The following is a 23,396-nucleotide window of genomic DNA, read 5'->3' as shown; positions in this document are numbered from 1 at the left end:
AACGACTGTGCCCTAGCTCCTGCAGCCTTTATCTCTGCTACCTCAGTTTCCTTTATCAAAAGAGGAGAGGCATAATGCTCGCTATGCACTTGACATCCTGAGATGAAGGTGCGATGCAAAAAAATGATGTCTCGAAAGTGTTTTAAAACTGCTCTACGGAGCGAGGCAGCCTCGCCGCTCACAGACCCAGTGATGGGATTCAAGTGATGGCTTCAGCCCCTTCGGGGTTGTCACTGCTTGGGATAATTAAGACTGTCTTCTACCAAAATCTCATTTACAGTGAATGGGAGGAGAGCAAATATCAACCCAACATGGTTACTCTTTGGCTTCCTGGAAGGAACTGTTCTGTGGGTCCATGTGTGACCATTTTGATTTTTTCCTCAGAATCCTTCCTTTATTCTTTTTTCTTTTTACTTTTTTTTTTTTTTTTTTTTGAGATGGAATTTCACTCTTATTGCCCAGACTGGAGTACTGTGGTGCAATCTCGGCTCATGGCAACCTCCGCCTCCCGGGTTCAAACGATTCTCCTGCCTCAGGCTTCTGGGTAGCTGGGATTACAGACATGCGCCACCATGCCTGGCTAATTTTGTATTTTTAGGAGAGATGGTGTTTCTCCATGTTGGTCAGGCTGGTCTCGAACTCCCAACCTCAGGTGATCCGCCCGCCTCGACCTCCCAAAGTGCTGGAATTACAGACGTGAGCTGCCGTGCCCGGCCCCCCTTTATTCTTAAAACACATGGCTTTCCTATCTCTTTCTGAAGGATAGTTATGCAAGACAGAATTGCTTGAAAGAACAGTCTGTATGGTTCCTGCCTCAAATTACAGCAGCTGGAGGAGATGAGCTGAGCAAAAAAGCAAGAAGGCCCCATAGAGTACGAAGTTAACCCAGGGAGTGGGCGGAAGCTGTTAGAAAATGAAGGGGAACGAAAACCGAAAGTGGGATCCTGCGGCCAGCCCGCGTGAGGGCCCTGGCAGGTGGAGTGATTATTATCCTTCCAGCAAGGCAGTCAGAGTGGCTGGAGAACATGAGAATAAAAATAGCTGCCTTTACATTTCCTACAGACTCACTAGATCTCAAGAATTGCAGTGGCCTTGGAAGCATGTTCGTTCATCCTGGTAAATGTCTTTATAACAGAAGAGAGCAAAGGCCTCCATTCTCTGGGGACAGCCCACAAAGCCCCTGCCTGCTGGATGGGCAGATGGGAGTGCTTGGCATGGGGCCTGCCCTTCATTTGAGGGTTAGAGTGAAAAACCAGAAGCCCTGAAAAATCAAGACCTGCTACCACTTGTAGATGGTAAGCCATAATAATCGTGTCTCTACAGAGAGCTAGGTTGAAATTATCTCCACACAACCCTTGCACAAGTGAATATCTCCACACAAGTGAAATTATCTCCACACAACCCTTGCACAAGTGCCCAGTCGGGGGGAAGAGAAGAAGCTTGAAGAAGTTACATGCAAATGGAGCACCACACCCTCAACGAGTCCTGCATTGTCCTCAAAAAACGGCAGGAAAACTTGGCCCCAGAGGCCTGGTGGTCCTGCTGGTTAACATTTCATTCTGATTCCCCTCTGGGCTCCAGCAAGGTTTCCGGGGCTCCAGCAAGGTTTCCGGGCCTCCCCGCTCATCACTGGGCTGCTCAGGAAATGCAAATGAGTTTCACCTCAGCAAAACACACAGAGAAAGGGCAGTGAACCGTCACAACAAACGGCCCCGGATACACACAGCCTGCACCCCGACAACACAGTGACAGGCATGGTTTAGACTGTGTGTTTTCAATAATGGTCCCCTGGGCTCTCGCAGGCCGAGACGGTGAACTTTAAGGTGAAAGCCTTTTAGTTTTTTGAAAGGATATCCAAGTTGATGCTTGTCTCGGCAAGGTGTATTTAGAAGTATCATGCTTTCTAGCCTGTGCTGATTTTATTCTTGAAGCATTTTATAAACATCAGTTGTGCTGTGAAGCTCCTAGCTAGCAGATTACCTAGCTAGAAAGCATGATACTGATTTTATTGAAATTGATAGTTTGATACTGATTTTATTCTTGATGCATTCTATAAACATCGGTTGTGCTATGAAGCTCCTAGCTAGCAAATTACTAACATTGCTGATTGTACTAGTCAGTTTGAGCGCAGTGACTGTCACTTCTGCTCAGCCCATGGCCAAGACTGGCTCCTGGCCCTGCCAGTTGCATGGGGATCTTTACATGTGGGACAGCATGCACTGAATGATTTAAAAAAAAAAAAAAAAAGTTGCCGGGCGCAGTGGCCCATGCCTGTAATCCTAGCACCTTGGGAGGCCGAGGCGGGTGGATCACTTGAGGTCGGGAGTTCAAGACCAGCCTGACCAACATGGAGAAACCTTTTCTCTACTAAAAATACAGAATTAGCCAGGCATGGTGGTGCATACCTGTAATCGCAGCTACTCGGGAGGCTGAGGCAGGAGAATCGCTTGAACCTGGGAGGCAGAGGTTGTGGTGAGCCAAGATCGCGCCATTGCACTCCAGCCTGGGCAAAAAGAGCGAAACTCCGTCTCAAAATGAATAAATAAATAAATAAAGTCAATATGGCAGAGATATTTAATTCAAGGGGGAAAAAAAGGTTCTTGGACCCACAGGACCAGAGCTGAGCAGGCACCAGACAACACAAGCCCACAGGTCAGCCCTGGGGTAGGTCCCACTTTGGGGGCCTTTAAAAATCCTCAAAAACATGGTCCTCATCACTTGGATTTTCACACCTCTTCCCCCAAAATTGTATTCTCAAAACCCGATCATTTCTCCTTCTTCTGAAAGTTTTAATGATTCCTGCAGCTTACCTGACCAAAGCATTGTCATTGTTATTTCAGGGAAACACATTTTCAACATGTTTATGTCCCAGCTGCTGACTGAGCTGTGGATGTAAAATGGTGGCTAAAACAGACCTGGTCCCTCCTTCTAGTCTTGTGGGAGGTAGCAATGACAATCAGTTAGTCAATTGCCCCTTTGACAGTTTTGGTCTCTGTAGGTCTTAAACATCCAAAGCTGGGTGCGTAAGCCTAGACAAGGTGATATGTCCTACTCATTTCAAAGATAATGCTTTAATAACCTTTGGGGTTAGCACCCTTTGATTAGGGCAAGAGTCCTTAATATGAAACTATTAAGTTGAGAACAGAAGTGTTGAATGGGCACAATAAATTAATTGATAAGTCCACCCCAACACACCTAAGCACAGTAGGAGGGAGTTAGCAGCAGCAGATTATCCTGTTGAGCAACTCACCTTCAGACTTCTGAGCTCACCCACAACAACAGTACCTGCATCTGCTTTCCCCAGCTGCTGCTGGCATAAGCATTCACATGGCCCCTTGCTTGACTTACCCTAGTCCTGGTTCTGGCTGCACCAAATACATGTTGAGGCCCAGGGTCTATAGAAAGATATATGTGGTCCCTGGCCTTGGAGCCCAGGCATCTGAGCCAGGAGTCATGACCCAGGGAAAAGTAGTGACGCAAGGTTGTGCCTGGTGCCCAAGGAAAATCATAGACCAGAGCCGCAGGAGCTCCCCAAGACCTTGAGAGGAACTCACGATGATTGAGATCTAAGTAGTGTCTGAGATCTCAGCCTTGGCATAGGGTAGAGCTTCAATAAGCCGTCTGTTCCTAGTCAGTCATCTGCAAACAGCCATTTCATTTGAGATGAAGAACATAACTTTCAGATATTATTTCAGTTACATAGAGACAACATAGGAGAGATTTATTTTAGAGATTGAGTTACATAGAGACAACATAGGAGAGCAGTAATGTGAGCAGAGGGGTTTCGAGGGAGTTCACCTGATACAGATACAGAGAGGAAGGGGAATAGCGTTTTAGCCAAAGGAAAGAGCAGGAGTAGAGACATCTTGGTGAGATGGAAATATCATGGCTTTAGATCTTGATCTGGGGCCGGGCGCGGTGGCTCAAGCCTGTAATCCCAGCACTTTGGGAGGCCGAGATGGGCGGATCACGAAGTCAGGAGATCGAGACCATCCTGGTTAACATGGTGAAACCCCATCTCCACTAAAATATACAAAAAACCAGCCCGGGCGACAGAGCAAGACTCCGTCTCAAAAAAAAAAAAAAAAAAAAAGATCTTGATCTGGTCTCTGTGTGATCCTAGCAAGTTATATAACCTCTCTGCGCCTTGCTTCCTCATTTGTTAAGTTACTGTCAACTCTGAAAGATTGTTGTGCCTTAATGTACAGTGTATAGTACAGTGGCCTCACGTGGTGGGTGCTCAGTAAACAATAATAAGATTGCTGATGCAAGTGAATTGTGCCATTCCAAGAACAAGGACTGGGCCCTCTGAGCTGGCTTCAGTCCAAGGCCAGCCTTCCACTTTGTACATACTGGCAGTGGCCAGCAAAACAACCCAGCTCCCTGCCTACCTCTGGCACCCTGCTGCACCCAGAACAGAGCCCCTCCTTTGCACACACCCTGCAGAATACCTGCCAAGCATGCTCTCCAGCCCTCCCCAGCCTGTCCCAGGCCTCACCCTCCTTTAGAGTTATACAGCTGGTGGGTGGGGAGCTATGGAGGAATCAGCCTGCCCTAGCCAGATCCAGCCTCCTAGCTGGCCCAGCCTCCTACCTGGTGACTCAGCCTCCAGGCTCCTGCACAATCTGTCCTTTACACCTGCATCAGGTGAACTTCCTCAAACCTCCTCTGCTCACTTACTGCCTTCCTCAGATACCTCCCCTATAGTGGTTCTAGCCTTGACTGCGGTAGTAGAATCCTCTAGGGAGCTTTGAACATGCCCAGGCCACATCCCAGACCTGTCAGACTCTGGGAAAAAGACCTTCCGTCCCCCGTCCCCCACCCCCGTGGATATTCTCTAAAGCTCCTCAGGGGATTGCAGATAGGCAGACAAAGCTGGGAATAATTGCAGTGGCTCCCTTGTGGGAGATTGGACTTGGGGCTGGGGTGAGGAGGCATGGGGACCAGTTCCACACAGCGAAGTAACTGTCATCTGCAGTATCACCAACACCTGGGAGCCTGTGAGAAATGCAGAGTCACAGGCCCTGCTGATTCGGAATCCACATTTTACCAAAGTCCCCAGTGATTCCCCGCACTGTCGAGTTTCTTTAACACTGGCACCAGCTTTTACTAATTGCTCACAGTGCTCCAAGTGCACAGTCAGGTGTTTTACACACACACCATCTCATTTAATCCTCACACCCCTCAGCTATGAGCACCCCTTTTGACAAACAAGGAAAAATCTGCCGTTCCTTCAACAAATCCTTCCTAAGCACCCACGTGCGAGGCTCTGTGCTAGAGACTGAGAATGAAAAACAGGCGCTCCCCTGCTGGGGAAGAGCTCAGAAGCCAATGGGATGTGGATTTCAATGTCTTGCCAGCTGTGTGTTGCTGGGCGACTTCCTCAGCCTCTCTGAGCTCGTTTCCTCTTTCTCTTCCGCCGAACAGGGTTAATAATCACACCGCACAGGGCTTGGTGCCTTCCCTAAGCCAAGTACTCACTCACCAGGCCTGACTCTAGCGCGAGCTCAGGAATGGTAGCTATTGTGACAAATAGAAAACCCGCCAGAAGACAGGGAGAAGGTGGGTCCCCGGGCCGCGGTGGCGCCTGAGGAGGGCTAAGAACCTCCCAGGAGGGGCTGGGCTCGGAGCGCGCTCTCGGAGACGCGGTGATGCGCGGGGCCTGGGCCGTGGACAAGACTGCAGTGTCCTGCACCACCTGCCGCCCACTCATCAGGCCGGTTCTCCCCACCTTACGCTTAGATGAGTTTCGAGTAAGACCACTGCTGGCATCACGAGTCTGGGTCCCTGATCTCGCCCTTTCCGGCTAAGCCAGGCAGGCCCAGGTTGGCTGCAGCGCGCGGTTCCCGTGCCGCCACCAAGCGCGGGGCGCGCGCGCCGGGAGAGTGGAGCGCGGAGACCCGACGGCGCCCCCTCCTGGCGAGCCTGAGCCACGGCCGCGGGCTCCGGCGGGTTCCGGGGAAGCCACGCGCCACTGTGTCGCAGCCCGAGCCCGGACAGACTCCCCACGCTGCGCGGCCTTCGTCCCACGGCCGGGGCGATGGCAAGGCGGTCCCGACGCGCGCAGGGGTCTGAGGAATCGGCTTCGGGATTTTGTGGTCCGCAGCCTGCACCACTGCTTCCTGTAATTTAATTTTCTCTCCCGAAAACATTGCTAATTAAATTCTTTCTCCGACAAGCCGTCGCCCCCCGCCCCTGCTAGTCTGTTTATTAATTACCCGGCACGTGTGAGGGAATTTTTGGCCTCGGCGGCTGGCGCCTCAGGTGGAGGGGCCGCGCTGCCCCTTACCTGCGCCTCCTGGCTTCCCTCCCCAGGTCTCCTCCCTCTCTTTCCACCTGGAACAAGACAGCAATCCTTGAGGTCTCTGAGCAAACGCAAGAACCGTCCTTCTGCTGCTGGTGACCTCTGCTGCTCGGGGCATCCCATTCGTGTCAGTTCGCCTCCCCGACTTTCCACCTGTTCAGTCGTATTCCCCCTTCCTACCACTATCCCCCGCACCGCACGCTGGGTGGAAGGTTTCCGGAACGGGCCCAGTGGCTTGTGGAAGGTCACACAGCCCATCCAGGGCACAGTTGGGACTAAAACTGAGCTCTCTTGAAACTTGCCTTTCAGGGGTCACAAACTCAAAGCCTCCAGGGGCCAGATAGCCAAGGGTAGAGTGTGAGGTGGCTCTGGGTTGGGCAATGGTGGGGGGAAGTCTGTGGCAAAGTAAAAGCCACTTGCTCCTTTGGGGGTCGTTAAAACCATGTGCCCCATTGAGGGCCAAGTGTGTGCAATCCCCGCCAAGTCTAAGAGCGAGTCCAGTGTTCACGGAGGGCAGTGACCCGCCCAGGGTCACACAGGGACTCAGAACCACTGGGCACTCTGGGTTCACAGTGTGATCTTTCCAGAATGCCACTTACTGACTGAGGACTTGGGAGCAGTCCTCCTCAGTCCTGCACCCCCTGCCACTTCAGTCCTTGCCCCTCTGGCCTGCCCTGTCCAGGGTCACCACACCCTGCAGGGCCTCCTTCCCCACAGAGTACCTCACACCTTGGGCACCACTCTCCCCTCCCCTCTACCTAAAATCGCCCCTTCAGACAGCTTCTGGCCACCTCGCAGCTGTCAATCAGAAAAAGAAGGCAGCCTCATTTCAAGGTATTTAGTGGTAAATACCTCCCAGAATTTGAGACAAAGGGCCTGGGGAGCCAAAATGCTATTTTGAAGGACATATTCATAGTGGGGAAATTTCAGGCATCACAAGCCAGCCAGAAAGGGGGTATTTGGGGACAGGAAGGCTGGGGAGAAGCCCACCTACAGGACTGCCTCTTTGGAAAGCCTCAGCACCAGCTCCGCTCCTCTCTGAGTTCCAGGTCAGCCCCCTGGTCCCCTCCTACACAGCTTTTTGGCCTTCCCTGGGGGGATCCTCACATGCAACCCCACTTCAGTAGCTGTCTGTTGCCCTCTCTGGAGGCTTATCTTTTTCCTCTGTCATAGACAGGCTTTGTAGGTGTTTTTCTCCTCAGGCCCCACTTTCATTTTAGAGTCTTTGGTGGCTCCATGTCCTGGTCTGCAGGGATGGGGACAGAGGTGTGCTGGGCTGTGCTTGGCTCTCTGCCAGGGTCTGGTCCCCTCCTGTAGGTACCCCAACACTGCCTGGGAGGACTGCCATCTAGAAAGAGCTTGAACTTTTTCCCTGACTAGGTAACATCCTTGAGCCTCAGCCCCCAACTGTCCTCAGACCTCCACCGATACCCTGCCCTGGAAGAAGTGGCTTCATCTAGGGCAATCTGCCCATAATCCTCAGCTGGGAAAGACCTAGGGACCCCCATTTCTCCTGCAAAGTCACCATAAGCAGTTGGCTGTTAGCTGTGCAAGGCACAAGCTGAGCCTACTTCCTTTCTCTGTATCCATCCATGCCTATTACATAGTAGGTACTCAATAAACATGTTGAATGAACAGATCAATGAATGAATGAGTAGAAACTCGGCTCCTTGTTAATTTTCAGCAGGGAATGTATTGTGTGACTATAATATTCCACAATGGAAAGACAGTCAAAATAGACCTTGGAGCAGGCAGACTGGGTTTGAATCCTGACTCTGGCACTTACTAGTTTCAGGCTTTGGGCAAATTACGCAACCTCTCTGTGCCTTTATTATTATTTTTTACCTGGAACGTCGGGGTTATAATAAAACATACCTTGTAGTATTGCTATGAGGAATATGTGAGTTAATACAGATGAAGTGTGTGTAGGACAAGGGCCTGGCATGTTGGGAAGGCTCAGCAAATCCTGGTCATTGTCACCAGTATAATGTATACACCAGTAGTATACTGGTGACAATGTAGTATCACTACACAGAAAGACTGTATCAACAATGTTAGTGTCCTACACCATGCTAGGGACGGGGGAAACTAAAGGATTCCACCATCTCCATTTCTGCTTTCCAAGGGCATGCAGTAGTTAGGAGACAAAACCTACAGGAGAGTGTAAGAGTGACAGAGAGCTGCCAACGGTAGTGGGAGTTTGGGATAGAGGGTTTCCAGGGGACTGGACCAGTTAAGGAAAGGTCCTATGGAGAAGTGCGATGTGGAGGAGGGGCTGGGAGGGACGTAGGCTAAAGGAGGAGGCATGCTGGGGCCACCAGGTTACAGGGTGTGGGGAGGTGCCCACCAGGGTGCAGAGGGCCATGCAGGGAGCTGCCTTGCCAGTCCAGATGGGGCACTGCACATAACAAAAGGTCACTGCTTACATCTCAGGGTCCCAGCCTTTCCAGTTCTTTTGTAGCTCCTGGAAGCCATCTTGGTAGGAATGGTGTCCTTCCAACACCATTTGCTGAGGCTGTGCAGGAAGGCAAGAGTGATGGGGAACTCCCAGAGACCTCTCTTTGGGCCCAGAGAGGACTAGGAATGTCTGATGTTCCCAGGTGAGCTCTAACATCTTTGGGCTGATTCTCTGGAAAATGAACTTAACCCTCTACCTTTGATCACCAACCTGGAGACCTGTGGATCCTTTAGAAAAACTAGACATCAGTTCATGCTTGACTCACCCAAATGGGACACCATGAGCTGGTATGAGTTAGGGTTTCTAAGAAGTGATCAGAGGAAGGAGGCAGCGTCCGTGGGGAGTGTGGCCTGAGGACAGATGTCCAGTTGTGGCTGCAGGTGTGTGCTCACATCTCACCATTCCTAAATGCAGACTTGCAATTCCCAGAAATCACCTGGTATCTCTGCCTCTGCACAGTCCCTCCTACCTCTACTCCCACCCACAGCCCTGCTTTTCTGCCTGGCCTGCTCCTGTTCATCCTGCATGACCCAGATGTTGCCTCTTCTGGGAAGCCTTCAGGTCCGCCCTGGTCAAGTAAGTGCTCTCCTCCAGGCTTCTGTAGCATCCTGTGCTCCCATCGGCACTTTCATGCCGCTGAATCACAACCATCTGCAATTTGTTCTCTTCCTAGTGAGCTCCCTGAGATCAGGTACTAGGTCTCTTTCATCTTTGCATTCCTGGTTCTTGGCGTCATGCCTGGCGTAGAGTCAGCATCAATGAATGTTTTTGAAGAATGAAAGAAGGAGCTGGGCCAGTACTGTGAATAGAGAGGGAAATGAGGGCAGAAGCAGAGGCCAACATCTGGAGCAACCAAGCTACTTCCAGACACCTCCCGCCTCCACCAGCAGGCTCACTGTGGCTAGTGAGCAGGCCCAAGGTTCTGCCTCATCTCTAACGTGTCTCAGATAAGTTAGGAGAAATGCCTCCTCTCTCTCTGCCCATCCTTCCTTTTCTTCCTGGCAGGAGGGGCTGCTTCCCAAGCATCCGTGAGGGCATGCTGAGAGGCAGGGCAGGAGAGAGATGAGGGGGAATCTCATGCGCAATGAGGCCAGTTGGAGGACACTGGGTACAGACAGGAGCCACAGTATTTGGGGGACCAAATGCATGGACAGTAACAAGGACAGTCATATTCCTAAGGAGAAAGACTGGCTAACAGATTGCCCCTGGGACCTAAGGACTGATTGGTTACAGTGGAGGGGGACCTGGGTTGAAGTCTCTTCAAGTTTGTCCTCTTTCCAAAACTCCTTGGGTTCCTGGAGCTTAGAGTGAGGCAGTTCCTGCCTTGCCTAATCTGACACTAGGGCACGGGCCAAAGAAGAGTACCCACTTTCTGGATGGAAAGGTTGAGGCACTGGGGAGCCAGGCATCTGACTCCAACACATGGGCCTGAGGACCTGTGATCTCTATTGGCACTAACAGATGATTCTACCCCTGCTTTGGGAGTCAGAGAGCTGTGCTGTCAAGAATGACCGGCAGATGTCCCTGAACCTCTTCCTCCATGGACAGAGTGGTTAGTTAAAAATGACACCATCAACTTCCACCTGATGGGCCAATGACAGAGGCTAGTGCATGGGATGGCCCTGAATTCTAGTGTCACAATCTTTTCCACCCCAGTCCTCCTAACAATCACCATGTTTTCACCTTCAGGGCCATCTTGGGCCCCCTCCCCAGCATCCCTCTACTCATGCCCCATGTCTTTGAAGTGCCTCTGATATCTTTCCCCTCTTTACCATCCCACAACCACTATCCCCACCTGGACCCTGGCTACATCTCACTGAGATACAGCACATGCCTCTTACCGGGTCCCTCAACCTCCAGTTCCTCCCACTTCCAGTCTATCCTCCAAGGCTGCACTTTCTGAAATCTACCTCTGATCATGCTGCTCCCTTGCTCAAAACCTTCAATGGTTCCCTATTGCCTGTCAAATGCCCTCCAGGTCCTTTAGCTTGGCATTCAGAGCCCTCTCTGCTTGGGTCCCTACTCTCAGCCTTAACCTCCTCAGTCTCTTCATGATATCCCCTATACCCCAAGGCCCCAGGCCTGTTCTCTGTCCCTGGAAAGCCCTCCCTGTCCCTCTTGGCCTGCTGAAATCTCATCCATCTTTCCAGGCCCTGTATCATGGAAAGGCCCCAGACCTAACAGCAGAATGTGCTCTCTCCCTCCTCTGAGCACTTCCAGAAACCTCTGCCAGAATGAAAACTCTTGAAGAGAGAGTGGTCTCATCTGTTTTCTAGCCCCACAATGTGCAAAGTGCAGTCCTGGGTCCAGCACAGGAATAAGAGATGTGGAGTAAGCATGTGAGCGGTAAATCTGCATCATTCAGGCAATGTTCATTGAGCACCTACTGCGTGCCTAGCCCTTGCTACACATCAAGGATATGACAGTGACCAAGGCAAGTGTGGTGCCTGCCCTGTGAAGTGTAGGCAGCCCGTGCTCTAGAATGTGCTGAGGATTCGACACAGCTCCATTCACCCAGCTCCTGCAGCAAAGCTGGTTGCCTGTTGACCCGTGTTCAGGGCACATACACCATCATGACACTGGGCTAGGCTGAGGGTTCTGCAACAGCTCTTTGCAGTTGTATCCTTCCTCAGTCCAGGCCTTGTGTCTTTGGGATGAATCAGAGGCCTTACTCATTCATCTGCTCAGGGCCCACTCCCTGAAGGGCTCAACATCCTCCCACCTGTCCCGAGGGCTGGGAAGCCTGAGACCTCCAGATGTTGCAGGGCCTGAGAGGGCAGGGGGCCTGACTGATCCCTAGGAACAGTTGGCTCTGTCTGTGGAGGAGGAGCAGAGGGATTCTCTTCACTCCTTCTCACCTGTCTTCTGATATGGGGAGGGGAGGGAGAGGAGGAGAAAGAGTGGAAGGAGAAGGAGGAAAAGGGAAGTTCCTAGGTAAGATATTCCAACCCCTGCTCCCTGTGGATCCACCCCAGCACTGAGACCCGTTACCACCCAGAGGTGATACATATGTTGCACCACATGGCCCAGCCCTGACAAATCACAGTGGACTCTGACTGAGGGCTGCAGCGGGCTGGGGAGCCCTCATCACTTTAGTTGCTGGATTGTGGAGAGAATCAAGGGTTCCCAGGGAGGAGCAGGGGCAGAAGGGGTAGGATACTCAGAGAATCTGAGCCATGGTTATTTACCAACTAAGATAGAAGTATTTTCAATACTTATTTTAAATATTTGAACAGCTAGTATGGCTGCATCAGTTCAGTATAGCCCTGCTACCAACAGTGCCCATACAATCATATCAAATCCAATTTAAAACCATATATTTTATTGATGTTCTTCAAGGACAATACAGGGCCATGTGTACAAATGCTACTCAAGTCTCACATCTGGCAACCTCCCCACCCTCATCCCCCATTGACCAGTCTGCAAGCAGTCAACATCCTGTAGGTCTCCCTGTTGCCCTTCCTCAGGATGTCGGGCCTCACCGTGCTGAGACTTCAGGAGGCTGAACACGGCAGGGCTGGCTTCTAAGCTTGAGCTCTGGGGTCAGGAAAGAGTCAAGACCAAAATTGCCCAGACCTTCCCCTCCTCCCTCTCCCTCCCATTGCTTAAGTATGGCCAGAATTGGGGGTGAAGATGCCCCGGTGACTCCTCCATTGAGGCAGCCTAGGCTTCCCCCCTTCAGCCATCTCTATCACATCCTTTCTTTCCAAATAACCTGCCCCACCAACCACCAAGATGGCAGAGTGACCATTTTTCAGGGGGTGTGAATCAGTGCACAGACGGCCGTGACAAGGTGCCCCTGATGGCATGAATCTTGTCACCCTGTTCACCACTGCATTGCCAGTGCCTGGAAGAGGCTGGGAACGTAGTTGGCATTCAATAAATATATGTAGGATGGATGAATGAATGAATGAATATGGGAGGGAGAAGTATGAGCAGGTCTAGCGAGTACTACATTAGCTGTCTGGGGGGCGTGAAGGCAGAACCACAGTAAAGTCCTCCCAGTCTCTGCTCAAGAACCCAGGGTGTTGTGCAGCTATCAGCAGATCCCTGTGGTCGGCGGTTGGGCATTGCAGGGCGTGGATTCAGCACTACTGCCTGCATGGATGTCATACTGGCTTTGGGACCCAGTCAGGAGGGGGCGCTTGTGTTGTCCCTCCTCCCTTATATGCCCCAGGGGTCTGGTCCTCTGGGTTTCAGAAAACACACAGTAGTGCCTCCACCGGAGTCAGTCAGATGCGCAGGGATGGTCTGGGAATTGCACCCTTATATTCCGGTCATCTCCACTCCCCAGCCTTAACTCACCACTGCCCCCCAATGCCCTGCCACTGACAATGACACGGCTCCATCTCCCTGTCCTCAAATGTCAGTCCCCGCAACCACCCAGGTAGCCCTGTCTCTGCATAGACTCTCTCTTCAGTGGCTGGGTTGGGTACTGATCTTCAGACCCCTCCCATGCCCACACTCCCCTCCAGGAAAGCAAATATCTCACAGGCATCTCCGCAGATCTTGCCTCTGGGTCCAGCAGTCACAACCAGGACACCAGAACCTTGGGGTTGGAAGGAATGTGTAAGCTCACCTAGAATGACCCTGTGCAGAAATCTCTTCCACAGCATGCCGGCAGACGATTGCCTAGACTCTGCTGGAATACCTCTAGTGATGGGGCACTCACTACCTTCACAGGCAGCCATTCAAACACTGAAAAGTTTCAGCTGCTGGAATGCCCTTTGTATAGGGCATAAATGAACCCAATTGTCCCTCTCACTTCTCCCTTTCCCCTAGGCATTATTCCTATATGTTTCTAACAACACTTCTCACCACCATCCATCTCTCTCTCTCTCACACACACACACACACACACACACACACACACACTTCCATATGGTTATACAGTCGAATACCCCCTTCCTTTATCAGTAATTCTCTTTCCCTGTCCCTTCTTCCTTGCCTTCCCATCATCTGGCAAAGACCTGGGGGCTGGAGATCAAGTAGAAAGGCTGGAAGAGTTCCAGGGAGACGAAGCATCCACCAGATCCTGGACTGGGCTGGGCTGGCCAGATGGGGCAGGATGGACAGGGAATAGCATTTGGAAAAAGCAGGCCATTGACTTCTGTCTCCCAGAGAAAGGGTCTTGAACCTAGGGGGTTGGGTGAGGGAGCAGCAAGCTACTGAGTTCTTTTTCCTACAGAGGGGATGCGGACACACACCCACTCTTTCCCAACTCCCCTAGCTGTTGGCAGAGCTGACTTGGCTGCCTCTTACACATGGTGATTTTAAACATTTGCCAGCCTCTAGGTCCCAGGGAGTTTCATACCAGCAGCAAGAATCCACTCCCCTCTCCCAACATGGAGGCTGAGAGGAAGGGCTCTAGCAGACAGCAGTGATGAATGAGACCTGGTGGAGAATGGATGAGCCAGGAAGAGGGGGAAAGCAGGGATCCCAAGGGGAAGGAACGAAAGCAGAGGCAGTCTAACGGCTAGCAGCCACCTGGCTGGCTCGTGAGGAGCCTAGAAATGCCTGGGGGGACATTTTTCCTCCTTGTCATAATCCACCAGCCCACACTGTTCTCATGGGTGGAAGGCGGGGGGAAGATGCTAGGACCTTACCAGCACAAGGTTGTAGTGGGTCATGGGTGGAGACAAGGCTGCCATGGTTTTATGCTCAGGAGGAGTCAAGACAGAGAGAGAGAGAGATAAATGACGGGAGTGTCTGCTACTTATCCTGCTGCTTGGAGCTCTCACTTCCGACATTGAACATGGGGACCAGCAGGCCCAGCAGCCACCTCTTTCCGAAGACCTCTTGTAGGTTCTTGCGCCAGGACCGGGCCCTCACTGCCACCCCCTTCCGCATCTGGTGGCGGGTCTGCCCGCGGAGGATCAACAGCAGCTGGTGGCAGCAGAAGCCAGCACAGGCCAGGCCGATGGCGAACCAGAGGTAGAGCATGAGGATGACGAACATTTCAGAACCCAGGACAGCTCCTGCAGGGCAACGGGAGGGGAAACACCAGAGCCGCTTTACACCCAGGCCACCTGCAGAACTGTGATCTAGGCAGGCTTTCCACTGGGAGGGAGGGAGATTAATGAGATTGACACTACATTTTGTAGCAACCTCAGCACTGCAGCTGCAGTGAGGGAGAGGAAGGAAGAACCAGCTGCCCTAACTTTTTCTTGGTGCAGATGGCACCTGAGGCAAGAGGGGAAAACTGGAGACCTGGCGAAAACAGCTAAGTTTGATGAGCTTAGCAAGGAGAGCCCTCAGCTCCTGGGGCAGCATCTGGCCGCTGATAACATTTCTGTAGAGTCGGAGATGCCTGTCTCTCTCTGTTTTCTCCTTTTGGGCTGGAAGCAGGGTGAAGGGGTTTTGCTCAGGAGGAGAGAGGGGTGAGCTGAGGACCCTAAAGAGGGAGCGGGTGTCTGGGCAGATGTCTAGACCGCAGCACCTTCTCTATACTGTCCTGGGAGCGCTAGTTGAGAGGACTCAGGAAAATGACAGCATGATGGAGAGCTGGGAAGAATAAGTCATGAGTTTAGTCTCAAGAGCAGCCCAGAGCACCAACGCAGAGAATAATTCAGTCATTAATGTTAACAAGAGGACAGTGTGGCCACCACAGCATTCCACCAGAGCTGGTTCTGTCAATCAAATCTTGCTAGAAGAGGCCCCCAAGGTCATTGGCCCTGTGTCATGGGGCAGGATCTCCCCAGAATCCCTCTAAACCAAGCACTTCCTCTTACTGGTTTGAAATAATCACTGAGTAACAGCTCCCACACTCTTCCTCAGAGTTTGGATGGCTTGTCCATGCTAGGTTTGAGTCTCCCAGCTGTGTGGACTTACACAAGTGTCCCAACCTCTCAGCTGAAGTTCACTCATCTGTACAATGGGTATAATAATACTAACGATTTGATTCAGCTGCATGATTCAAGAAAATGATGTACAGAGTGGTCAGCATCCCGGTTCACACTCACTGTGGTGCTCCCAGCAGAGGGTCATTTTTACAGAGCAGGAGACTACATCCAAAATGAGTTCAAGTTTAACTCCTGAAACTATCAAGCTTTCTCCTTCTCCTTTTCAGGGCTTAGAGTCCTGGCTGGGCTGCAACTTTGGCAGCTGTGGTAAAGACACTTACATTGATCTGCCCAGCAGCCAGGGCACTGGACCCTGGAGTTAATTCGAAAGTCCTCCATAGCCCTTGGCTCCCTGTAGGGCAACCCTATCACCTCCTCTGGTGGGGTGGGGGTATCTCCTCTAAGGACTCCACCTTACAACCTATTCTGCCCCTGAAAATCTCAACCATATTTTGCCCTTTCCCTAGCCTTCTCTTGCCCCAGCCCACCTCTTCCCAAGTCTCTCCAGCCTCCAATTTCCAAAGTCCTGGGAACTGGTCTTTCAACACTTGTCCAGTATGAGCAGTGGTGGACTCAGCAGTCAGGGAGGATGTGGATCTGATTCAGATTCTCTCATTAGCAGCCTCCTCTTGTCCTCATCCCTAGGAGCTTGGATACCCATTTTTTTGTTGTTGTTGTTTGTTTGTTTTTTGTTTTGTTTTGTTTTTTACAAAGCTGGAGACAGATAGGCCCAGCTGCCATTTAGAGCAGCCCCTCCACTGGCACAGGGGCAGTAGTGGGACAGGGCTCACATTGGGCTGTGCCATTCCCCTGACCCACTTCTTCCTTGTTGGCACAGATTAGCTTGGGCAGCCATGTGCGGGATGGAAGATCCCAGGTCCATGGTGCCCTTTGGTGTGAGGAATGCTGACAGGCAAAGATGGCCCTCGAGCTGTGATGTGAGAACATCAGAGCTGTCAAGCTTGGGCCTGCCTTGCAACACTGCCCCAGGAATAAGCCTGGGCGGATGGAAGCCATTTCCCACAGGGTTTTTTCCTGGCACTAAATCAAGGCATGAGAAAAAGACCTTGCGGCCTTTTCTTGGCCCCATGCAGCAGCTACAAAAGGCCATTCTGGGGACCTGCTTTGTCTAAAAGTGTTTGAAGTTACCTAGCCTGGCTGCTTCAGCTCCTCTTAACTGTGTAATAATAGTTCTGCTTCTTTTCAAAAATCACAGAATTTTCCTAATGGGCCTAAAAGGACACATCAGTCAATCTCCCCTGCCCCTTCCTCCCAACAAGCATCTATAACACCTTTGACAAATAATCACCCAGCATACTTTTCAGTACATCCAAGGACAAGTAGCTGCCTCCCTCCCAAAGTGGCTCATTCCAGAAGCAGCTTCAGAGAGGCAGCCCCCAAGAGGCAGTGTGGTGTGGTGGAAAGAGTATGAACTTTGGAGGCTAGAAGCCCCAACTCCAAATCTTGATTTGGAATCATACCAGCTGTGTGGTGTTAGTGCAGCTTAACCTTGCTGAGTCTTTGGTTTCTGAGCCTTAAAAATGGATATGATAATATGGACTTGTCATGAGGAATGGGTGAAATGTGACATGCATAGTGGATGGTACATAACAGGTGCTCAATGAACTTTAGTCCCCTTTCCCTCCTACTGCACCTTCTGGTAGCACCCATCATGCTGGTGTACTTACCCAAATGCCAAGATACAGGTCAGATGGTGGCATCTCCATTTCCCAGATAAGAATAAGAGTCAGAGAGGTGACACAGCAACCTGTACTGGTCCCATAAAGCCAAAAGAAAGGGCAACTTCTGACACCTAACTAACTAGCTGCCTCCCTCTTTGGATTAGCTGAGGGCGTGTGATTGGCAGCCACCTTCACACTAGAAGACCCCTCCCACTTTTAGCTCTCAAGGCCCAAACTCACGGCCATCCATGCTCTGGTGACAGATCTGACTCAGATCTGCACCAGAGTTAGGGACAGCTCAATTTCTTTCTTTCTTTCTTTTTCTTTTTTTTTTCTTGAGACAGGGTCTTGCTCTGTAGCCCAGGCTGGATAGAGTGCAGTGCCATTATCATAGCTCACTGCAGCCTCACACTCTTGGGCTCAAGCAATTCTCTCACCTCATCCTCCTGAGTAGATGGGACAACAGGCACATGCCACTATGCCTGACTAGTGTATTTATTTATTTTTTATTTTTGTAGAAACGGAGTCTCATCATCTTGCCCAGGCTGATCTCGAACTCAATTTCTGTTAAACAACCCATGCTTCTTACTCCTTCCTGTCCACCTGCCCTCCAGAGCAGATGAGAGACGGTGCTACCAACTGTTCGGATTGAGGGTTGGGGAACAAGAGGAATAGGAAAGGGAAAGCTGAACAGGTGGGGTGTATGTCATGGGAGAGAAAGAAGGAGGGTTGTCAAGAGGAAAGATGAAAGGTCACAAAGGATGAGATAGGAGAGTTAGAGGTAAGAAGTCTTGGTCGCCTATTCCCAGCGGATATGGTGAGGAAGTGAAAGACACTGGAACTCATCCTTATGCTGGCACAGGAGTCTGGGCCCCAAGGTGGGCACCCACTGGCTCTGTTCTCCCATCAGATCAAACCTAGCACATATGGACAGGCCTCAAGCCCAGATTTATCTCAAATCAAACCATTTCAAGGTCTTCCTTCTGGAACCATCCATTTTTACGGTTGGCGAAACTACTTGGAAAAGAAAGTATAAGCAGGCTTGTTGGCTCTCCTCATCCCTCCACCTGCCTGTGCTCACACTCCACCCCCTAGCCCACCCACCCACCCTCCCCCGTCCTGGTTATTTTGGTCCCAGCAGCCTCCTGTGCCAGTGCTGGGATCCAGAAGGCCTGAAAGCTGTGAGTTCTGGACCCAGCTCAGCCACCAGCCCTGAAGGCAGCCCCCGTAGCTGGGTCCCCTCTGTATCTCTGTGTTCCCACTGCCAAATGGCATGATAGTTCTGTGCCTGGGAAGAACTGGGCTGTAGTCACCACAAAGACTGAAATGATGGCTTCCCCCAGAGTAGAGCAGAAATTTTATGAATGTTCAGCCCAGGCACCTCAAAACAATCTTGGGCTTTCAGTGGAAGTAGCTGCCCCCTGTCTTTCTTTGCTCCTAGAAGGCCAACAGGTGAGGAAGCATGCTCTATTCCCTGAGCCACTACAGAAGAGCTGTGGATTAAGGACCCGAGAGGCAGACCAGAGACTGCCACTCAGTAGTAGGAAGATACTGGGCAAGCCACTTAATCCCATCTGAGTCTCGGTTTCATCATCTGAGAAATGGAGATACCAATGCTATACATGCAGGCCCAAGCACGTAGACACTACCGATTGTGGAAGCTAAGCCATTCAGAGTCAAAGGCCAGGATAGGGAGGAAGTGGAAGGAAACGCAGTAGGAGCCAGTCTCAAGGCCGAATAAAGTGGTAAGAACTGCCACCAGGAGCTGAGTACTTCTAGGGCCAGATATCAGGGAGTGGTCCTTGTGCATACTAGTTAAAGTGTAGTCCTCAGCCAGGTGTAGTGGCTCACACCTGTAATCCCAGCACTTTGGGAGGCCGAGGTGGGTGAGTCACTTGAGGTCAAGAGTTCAAGACCCGCCTGGTCAACATGGTAAAACACCGTCTCTATTAAAAATACAAAAATTAGCCGGTGGCACGCACCTGTAATCTCAGCTACTCGGGAGGTTGAGGCAAGAGAATCACTTGAACCTGGGAGGTAGAGGTTGCAGTAAGCAGAGATTGCGCCACTACACTCCAGCTTGGGTGATGGAGTGAGACTCTGTCTAAAAAAAAAAAAAATGCCTGCCTCTCCCACCCAAGTTCCCTCTGCTCTGAGCCATCGGCAGGCTGGAGAACAGGCTGGTGAGGTCAAACATAATAGGCAGGAGGACGAGGTTTAGTCTCCTGCTGGGCTGGGCTGGCAACAAGTTCAATATTACTGCAATTGGTTGGTGAGACCTCTGGAGAGCAGAGTCCTTGGGTGACATGTAAGCAGGACTGGGGTCCAGGCAGAGGACGGTCATAGCATGGTTGTACCTCATGGGGCTACATGGAGGAATGGCCAGCACCCAGCCCTGCCTGGCACAGAGCAGGTATATTACCTGGATGCCACAACTCTGTGAGCATATGGACAGCATGATGGATGAGGATGATGAGGGTAAGGGGGGATGTGGCCAATAAAATACAGCATGTCCGCTTAATTTGCATTTCAGATAGCCAATAGCAAATTTTCTCAGTGTATCTCATACAGTATCTGGGACATAATTATACTAAAAAATTATGAGTGGTTTATCTGAAATTTTAATTTAGTGGAAGGGTCTGTATTTTTATTTGCTAAATCTGGCAACTTTTGGGGCTGGAGTTTGGGGCCCGGCAACCTTTGGGGTGGGAGGTCTTTGGGTAGAGCCCAACCTGCCTGCCAAGGCCCACTCACCGGAGAAGAACTGGCTGATGGAGGTGGGCAGGAGCGTGAGGAAGGCCAGGGGGTGGGCGAAGGAGATGGAAAGGACCGCGGAGATGTAGGCCACGCCGGCCACCATGGAGTAGAGGCAGGCCAGGGAGGTGTAGAGGCAGAACAAGACGAAGTTACGCATGTTCCTGCTGCCGATGCAGTTGCCGGTGAAGAAACAGTGATGGTCGTGCCTCAGGGTGACTCTGGCGCACACTCGGCAGAAGTGGGTGCTAGGTGAGGGGCACGGAACCTTCCTGGTCGAGGCCCCCTGGCAGGCGCCCAGGTCGTCTGGGGAGTTCTGGATGACCAGGACGTAATTGCCCAGGGCGTTGGCCGAGAGGAATAGGAAGAGCGCCCCGTGGAGCAGGGCCGGCGAGAAGAGCCGGGCGGCCGCGGGGTCCTCGCGCATGCTGGGCAGGAAGAGGAAGAGCTGCAGCACGAAGGTCACCAGGGAGATGCACAAGAAGTAGGCGGGGGCCACCACGTTGAGCAGCCGCAGGGCCAGCATCCTCGATTACATTCCTGCGGGACCCGGGGTGAGAAGAGGACTGACTGACTGCGGCGTCCAGGGGGCGCCCTCGCGCGCTCCTCCGTGCCGCGCCTCTGGGGCTCTGCACGCGACTCCACGCCCCCAAACCCCTGTCCCGCCGATTTCCCCTCCCCAGTTCCCTAACCGCGGACCAGGCAGGCCAGAGACCCCGAGCCCGCAGCGGCCTCGGGTCTAGGCCCTACCTGGGGGTGAGTGTTGCCTGGGGTTTTGAGCGAGCTCGGCGCCTTGGCGCGGTAGAGTCAGGCACAGCAATACAAGTTGTGAGGGTGGGGGGCGCTGGGGGATAGGACTCCTCCCCTCTGTGGCTGTGGAAACAAGCCCAGGTTTGGGATTTCTGGTTCAGACCTCCCTAGGAGGAGAAAGGGAAGGATTTGGGGTCGGGGGCAGAGGTATCAGCGGCATTTGAGCTGCTGGAAATCCTGCTTCACACTTCCCTTTCTCCTTCCCTGCGCCCCCACCCACACACACATCTTGGGCAGCACTCAGGGACCTCACCGGTTACCCAAGGCTCTTTGGAGGTATGTGTGCGTGCGGGACCACGATGTGTGTGTGTGTCCTTGTCTGTGACTCTGTACGTGTAATCTGTGTGCGCTTGAGTATCTGTATTTGTGTATGTATGTATCTGCGTGTACAAACACGCAGCCTCTGCCACCTAGCTTAAAAAAATCAATTAAAACAATCGATACACTCACACTCGCTCTCGGGCACCGGGTGGGGTGGGGACGCAGCCAGAATACCTGTGTCAGCGGGTCCTGGCCAGCACATCTCTCCAACGCTGGCTGCCCGGGCTGTTTCTTTGCAAAGAGCGTTTTCATTTGAGGCGAAATTAAAATCCCCTCTTCGCGCCCGCCTCCCGCCCTCCTGGTGAGAGAAACCCAAACAACCCTCATGGCGCCGAAATCCTTTCCATGCTGACAAGCACGCCCTGGGCGCACGAGTGGATGCTTGGCCGGCCTTTCCTGGGATCGACCCCGCCGCCGTGCGCAGCCCTTGCAGCGTCCCCATCCCACTCCACGCCTCACAGCCGGGATTCCTGGCCAGCTTCGGAAGCCACCGAGAAATAGGATTCCGTGCGCCCGAGAGAACTTTTCCAGGGGCTAAGGAATTGGCCAGCCGGAGGCGCGAGAAAAGTTCTGGGAAGGCGGTTGCACCTAGGATGGGCGGATGCCACGGGGCCTCCGTCCAGGCTGTCCCGTCAGGACGGGGCGACTGGTCACCTTGGAATTCCCTTTGCAGGTCCCAGCGCCCCCTGGGAACCCGCAGCCTCCGCGGAGAGCGTGGGCCTCTCCCTGCCGCTGGGGCGCAGCGCAGTGCACGCCAGAGGGTGGTCGCGGGGGGCTGGGCACCGCCCCCAGTCATGCGCCGCCGGGGGCTGCGGCGGCGCTGCCCGCCCCAGAGAGCCCTTGGCCTGGGGCTCCGGCGAAGCAAGTGCCTTCCCCGCGCCGGTCGCCAGGGGGGCGCGGGAGCAGCCAGATGCGCCGCAGCGCTGGGAAGGCGGCGAAGGACAGGGGCTAGGGGAGTGAGGGGCGCTCGGTGGGCAGTCTCAGCCCGGGCCCTGCGCGGGAGAAAGGGCAGCAGAGACCGCCCGTGGGGCCCCGGGGCTCAGGGAGCTGTCCGTTGAGCACTGGCGCCCGCCTCGCCCGCGGCAGAGGGCGGCACAGCCAGAGCCTTAGAAAGACCGGCAGCGCCGGCGGCCGCGGGCTTCTCGGCCACTGCCTCCCGGACGCAAGGGAAGCCGCCCCCAGCGCCTCCGCCGCCGCACTGCCGCCGCCGCAGAGGGGTGAGGAAATGAACTCACCGAGCTCTGGTCGCCGAGAAGAGGAGCCCCGGACGCCGGTTCTCGCCCTGCCCGAGGCTGCAAAGTTGTGAGCTCGGCCCGGCTGGCTCGCAGCCTGCGCTTCGCTTCGGGAACTGGGCAGGTAGCGGGGATGTGGGGAGGAGGGAGCGGGCAGCTGCTGTTTTCCCACTTGGGCGCCAGCGAGTAGGGGCAAGGAAGCGGCGGGGACGGCAACTGGGCACCCCCCAGCCCCGCCACCCCTCCCTCCGCTCCTGGGGGCGGTGCTCTGGCCGCCAGTCTCAGCATTATGGACTTGCCCCCTCCTCCCCCCTCGATTCCCCTTGAGCGGGCTGGGGCGCTCTGCCTGGTTTCAGCTGCCCGTTCCAGCTGGGAGATTGGGATTCAGCTCTGATGTGGATTCTCAAGCCATCATCCTGCCTTTCCCTCTCGGCTATGTCCCACGACCTTCCCTGCTCTCCACTCGGACTGAAGGAACCCTGGGGGTTTGAGAGGTCGGCTTGCCAGGGCAACACCCGTGAAGACCAGCGTCATCTCCTCGAAAGGGCTGTGTACAGAGGATTGGGAGTTGGGACTCTGGAGCCTGTCTACCTGGGTTTGAATATTCACCATTCACTACTGTGAGATCTCAGATTCCAGTTTCTTCATCTGTAAATTCCAGTGTAATCTTAGATTCCAGTTTCCTCATCTGTAAAACAGAGATGTGAGGGTTAAATGAAAATCTATGTAAAACCCTTAAACAGGGCCTGCCCAGGGCAAGCACTGCTTGATTAGATCATAATTAGAGACACTACTTATCGCGCCCCTGCTAGGTAGCAGGCACTGCACTAAGCCTTTAGCATAAGACGCTTCCTTAATCCTCTCAGCCTGATCTACGAAGCTGGCTGAGCCCCATTCTGGGGATGAGGAGGTTGAGGCTCAGAGAAGCTAAGTCGCATGTCTAAGGTCATACAGCCATTAAGTGACAGAGTCTGGACTTGAACTTTGTTCTAG

At 52.9% G+C, this 23,396-nt stretch overlaps 1 protein-coding gene across 2 annotated transcripts; it reads right to left on the bottom strand.

Annotated features, from left to right (window-relative positions):
* Positions 1-12,062: 12,062 nt before the first annotated feature.
* On the bottom strand, positions 12,063-22,595 carry ZDHHC22 (zinc finger, DHHC-type containing 22). 2 transcript variants are annotated; one of them, XM_011988295.1, is made up of 3 exons: positions 22,407-22,595; positions 20,041-20,580; positions 12,063-14,740 (listed from the first exon to the last, which is right to left on the bottom strand). In XM_011988295.1, the coding sequence occupies exons 2-3, from the start codon at positions 20,564-20,566 to the stop codon at positions 14,475-14,477; spliced, it is 792 nt and encodes a 263-aa protein (XP_011843685.1). In that variant the 5' UTR covers positions 20,567-20,580; positions 22,407-22,595; the 3' UTR covers positions 12,063-14,474. The 2 variants fall into 2 exon arrangements, with proteins under 2 accessions (XP_011843685.1, XP_011843686.1); XM_011988296.1 differs by lacking the exon at positions 22,407-22,595 and adding an exon at positions 21,346-21,547.
* Between the last annotated feature and the right edge of the window lie 801 nt (positions 22,596-23,396).

Source organism: Mandrillus leucophaeus, unplaced genomic scaffold (assembly GCF_000951045.1).
Source record: "Mandrillus leucophaeus isolate KB7577 unplaced genomic scaffold, Mleu.le_1.0 Scaffold326, whole genome shotgun sequence".
NCBI lineage: Eukaryota > Metazoa > Chordata > Mammalia > Primates > Cercopithecidae > Mandrillus > Mandrillus leucophaeus.
Note: the sequence above shows the minus strand (reverse complement) of the source record. Positions and strands in the feature narration are given on the sequence as shown.

Excerpts from the sequence above, each read along its gene's own strand:
- ZDHHC22 (XM_011988295.1), bottom strand. The coding sequence starts at position 20,566 with ATGCTGGCCCTGCGGCTGCTCAACGTGGTGGCCCCCGCCTACTTCTTG. Across the intron at positions 14,741-20,040 it reads CATCAGCCAGTTCTTCTCCG|GAGCTGTCCTGGGTTCTGAA; the intron begins GTGAGTGGGCCT and ends GTTGCCCTGCAG.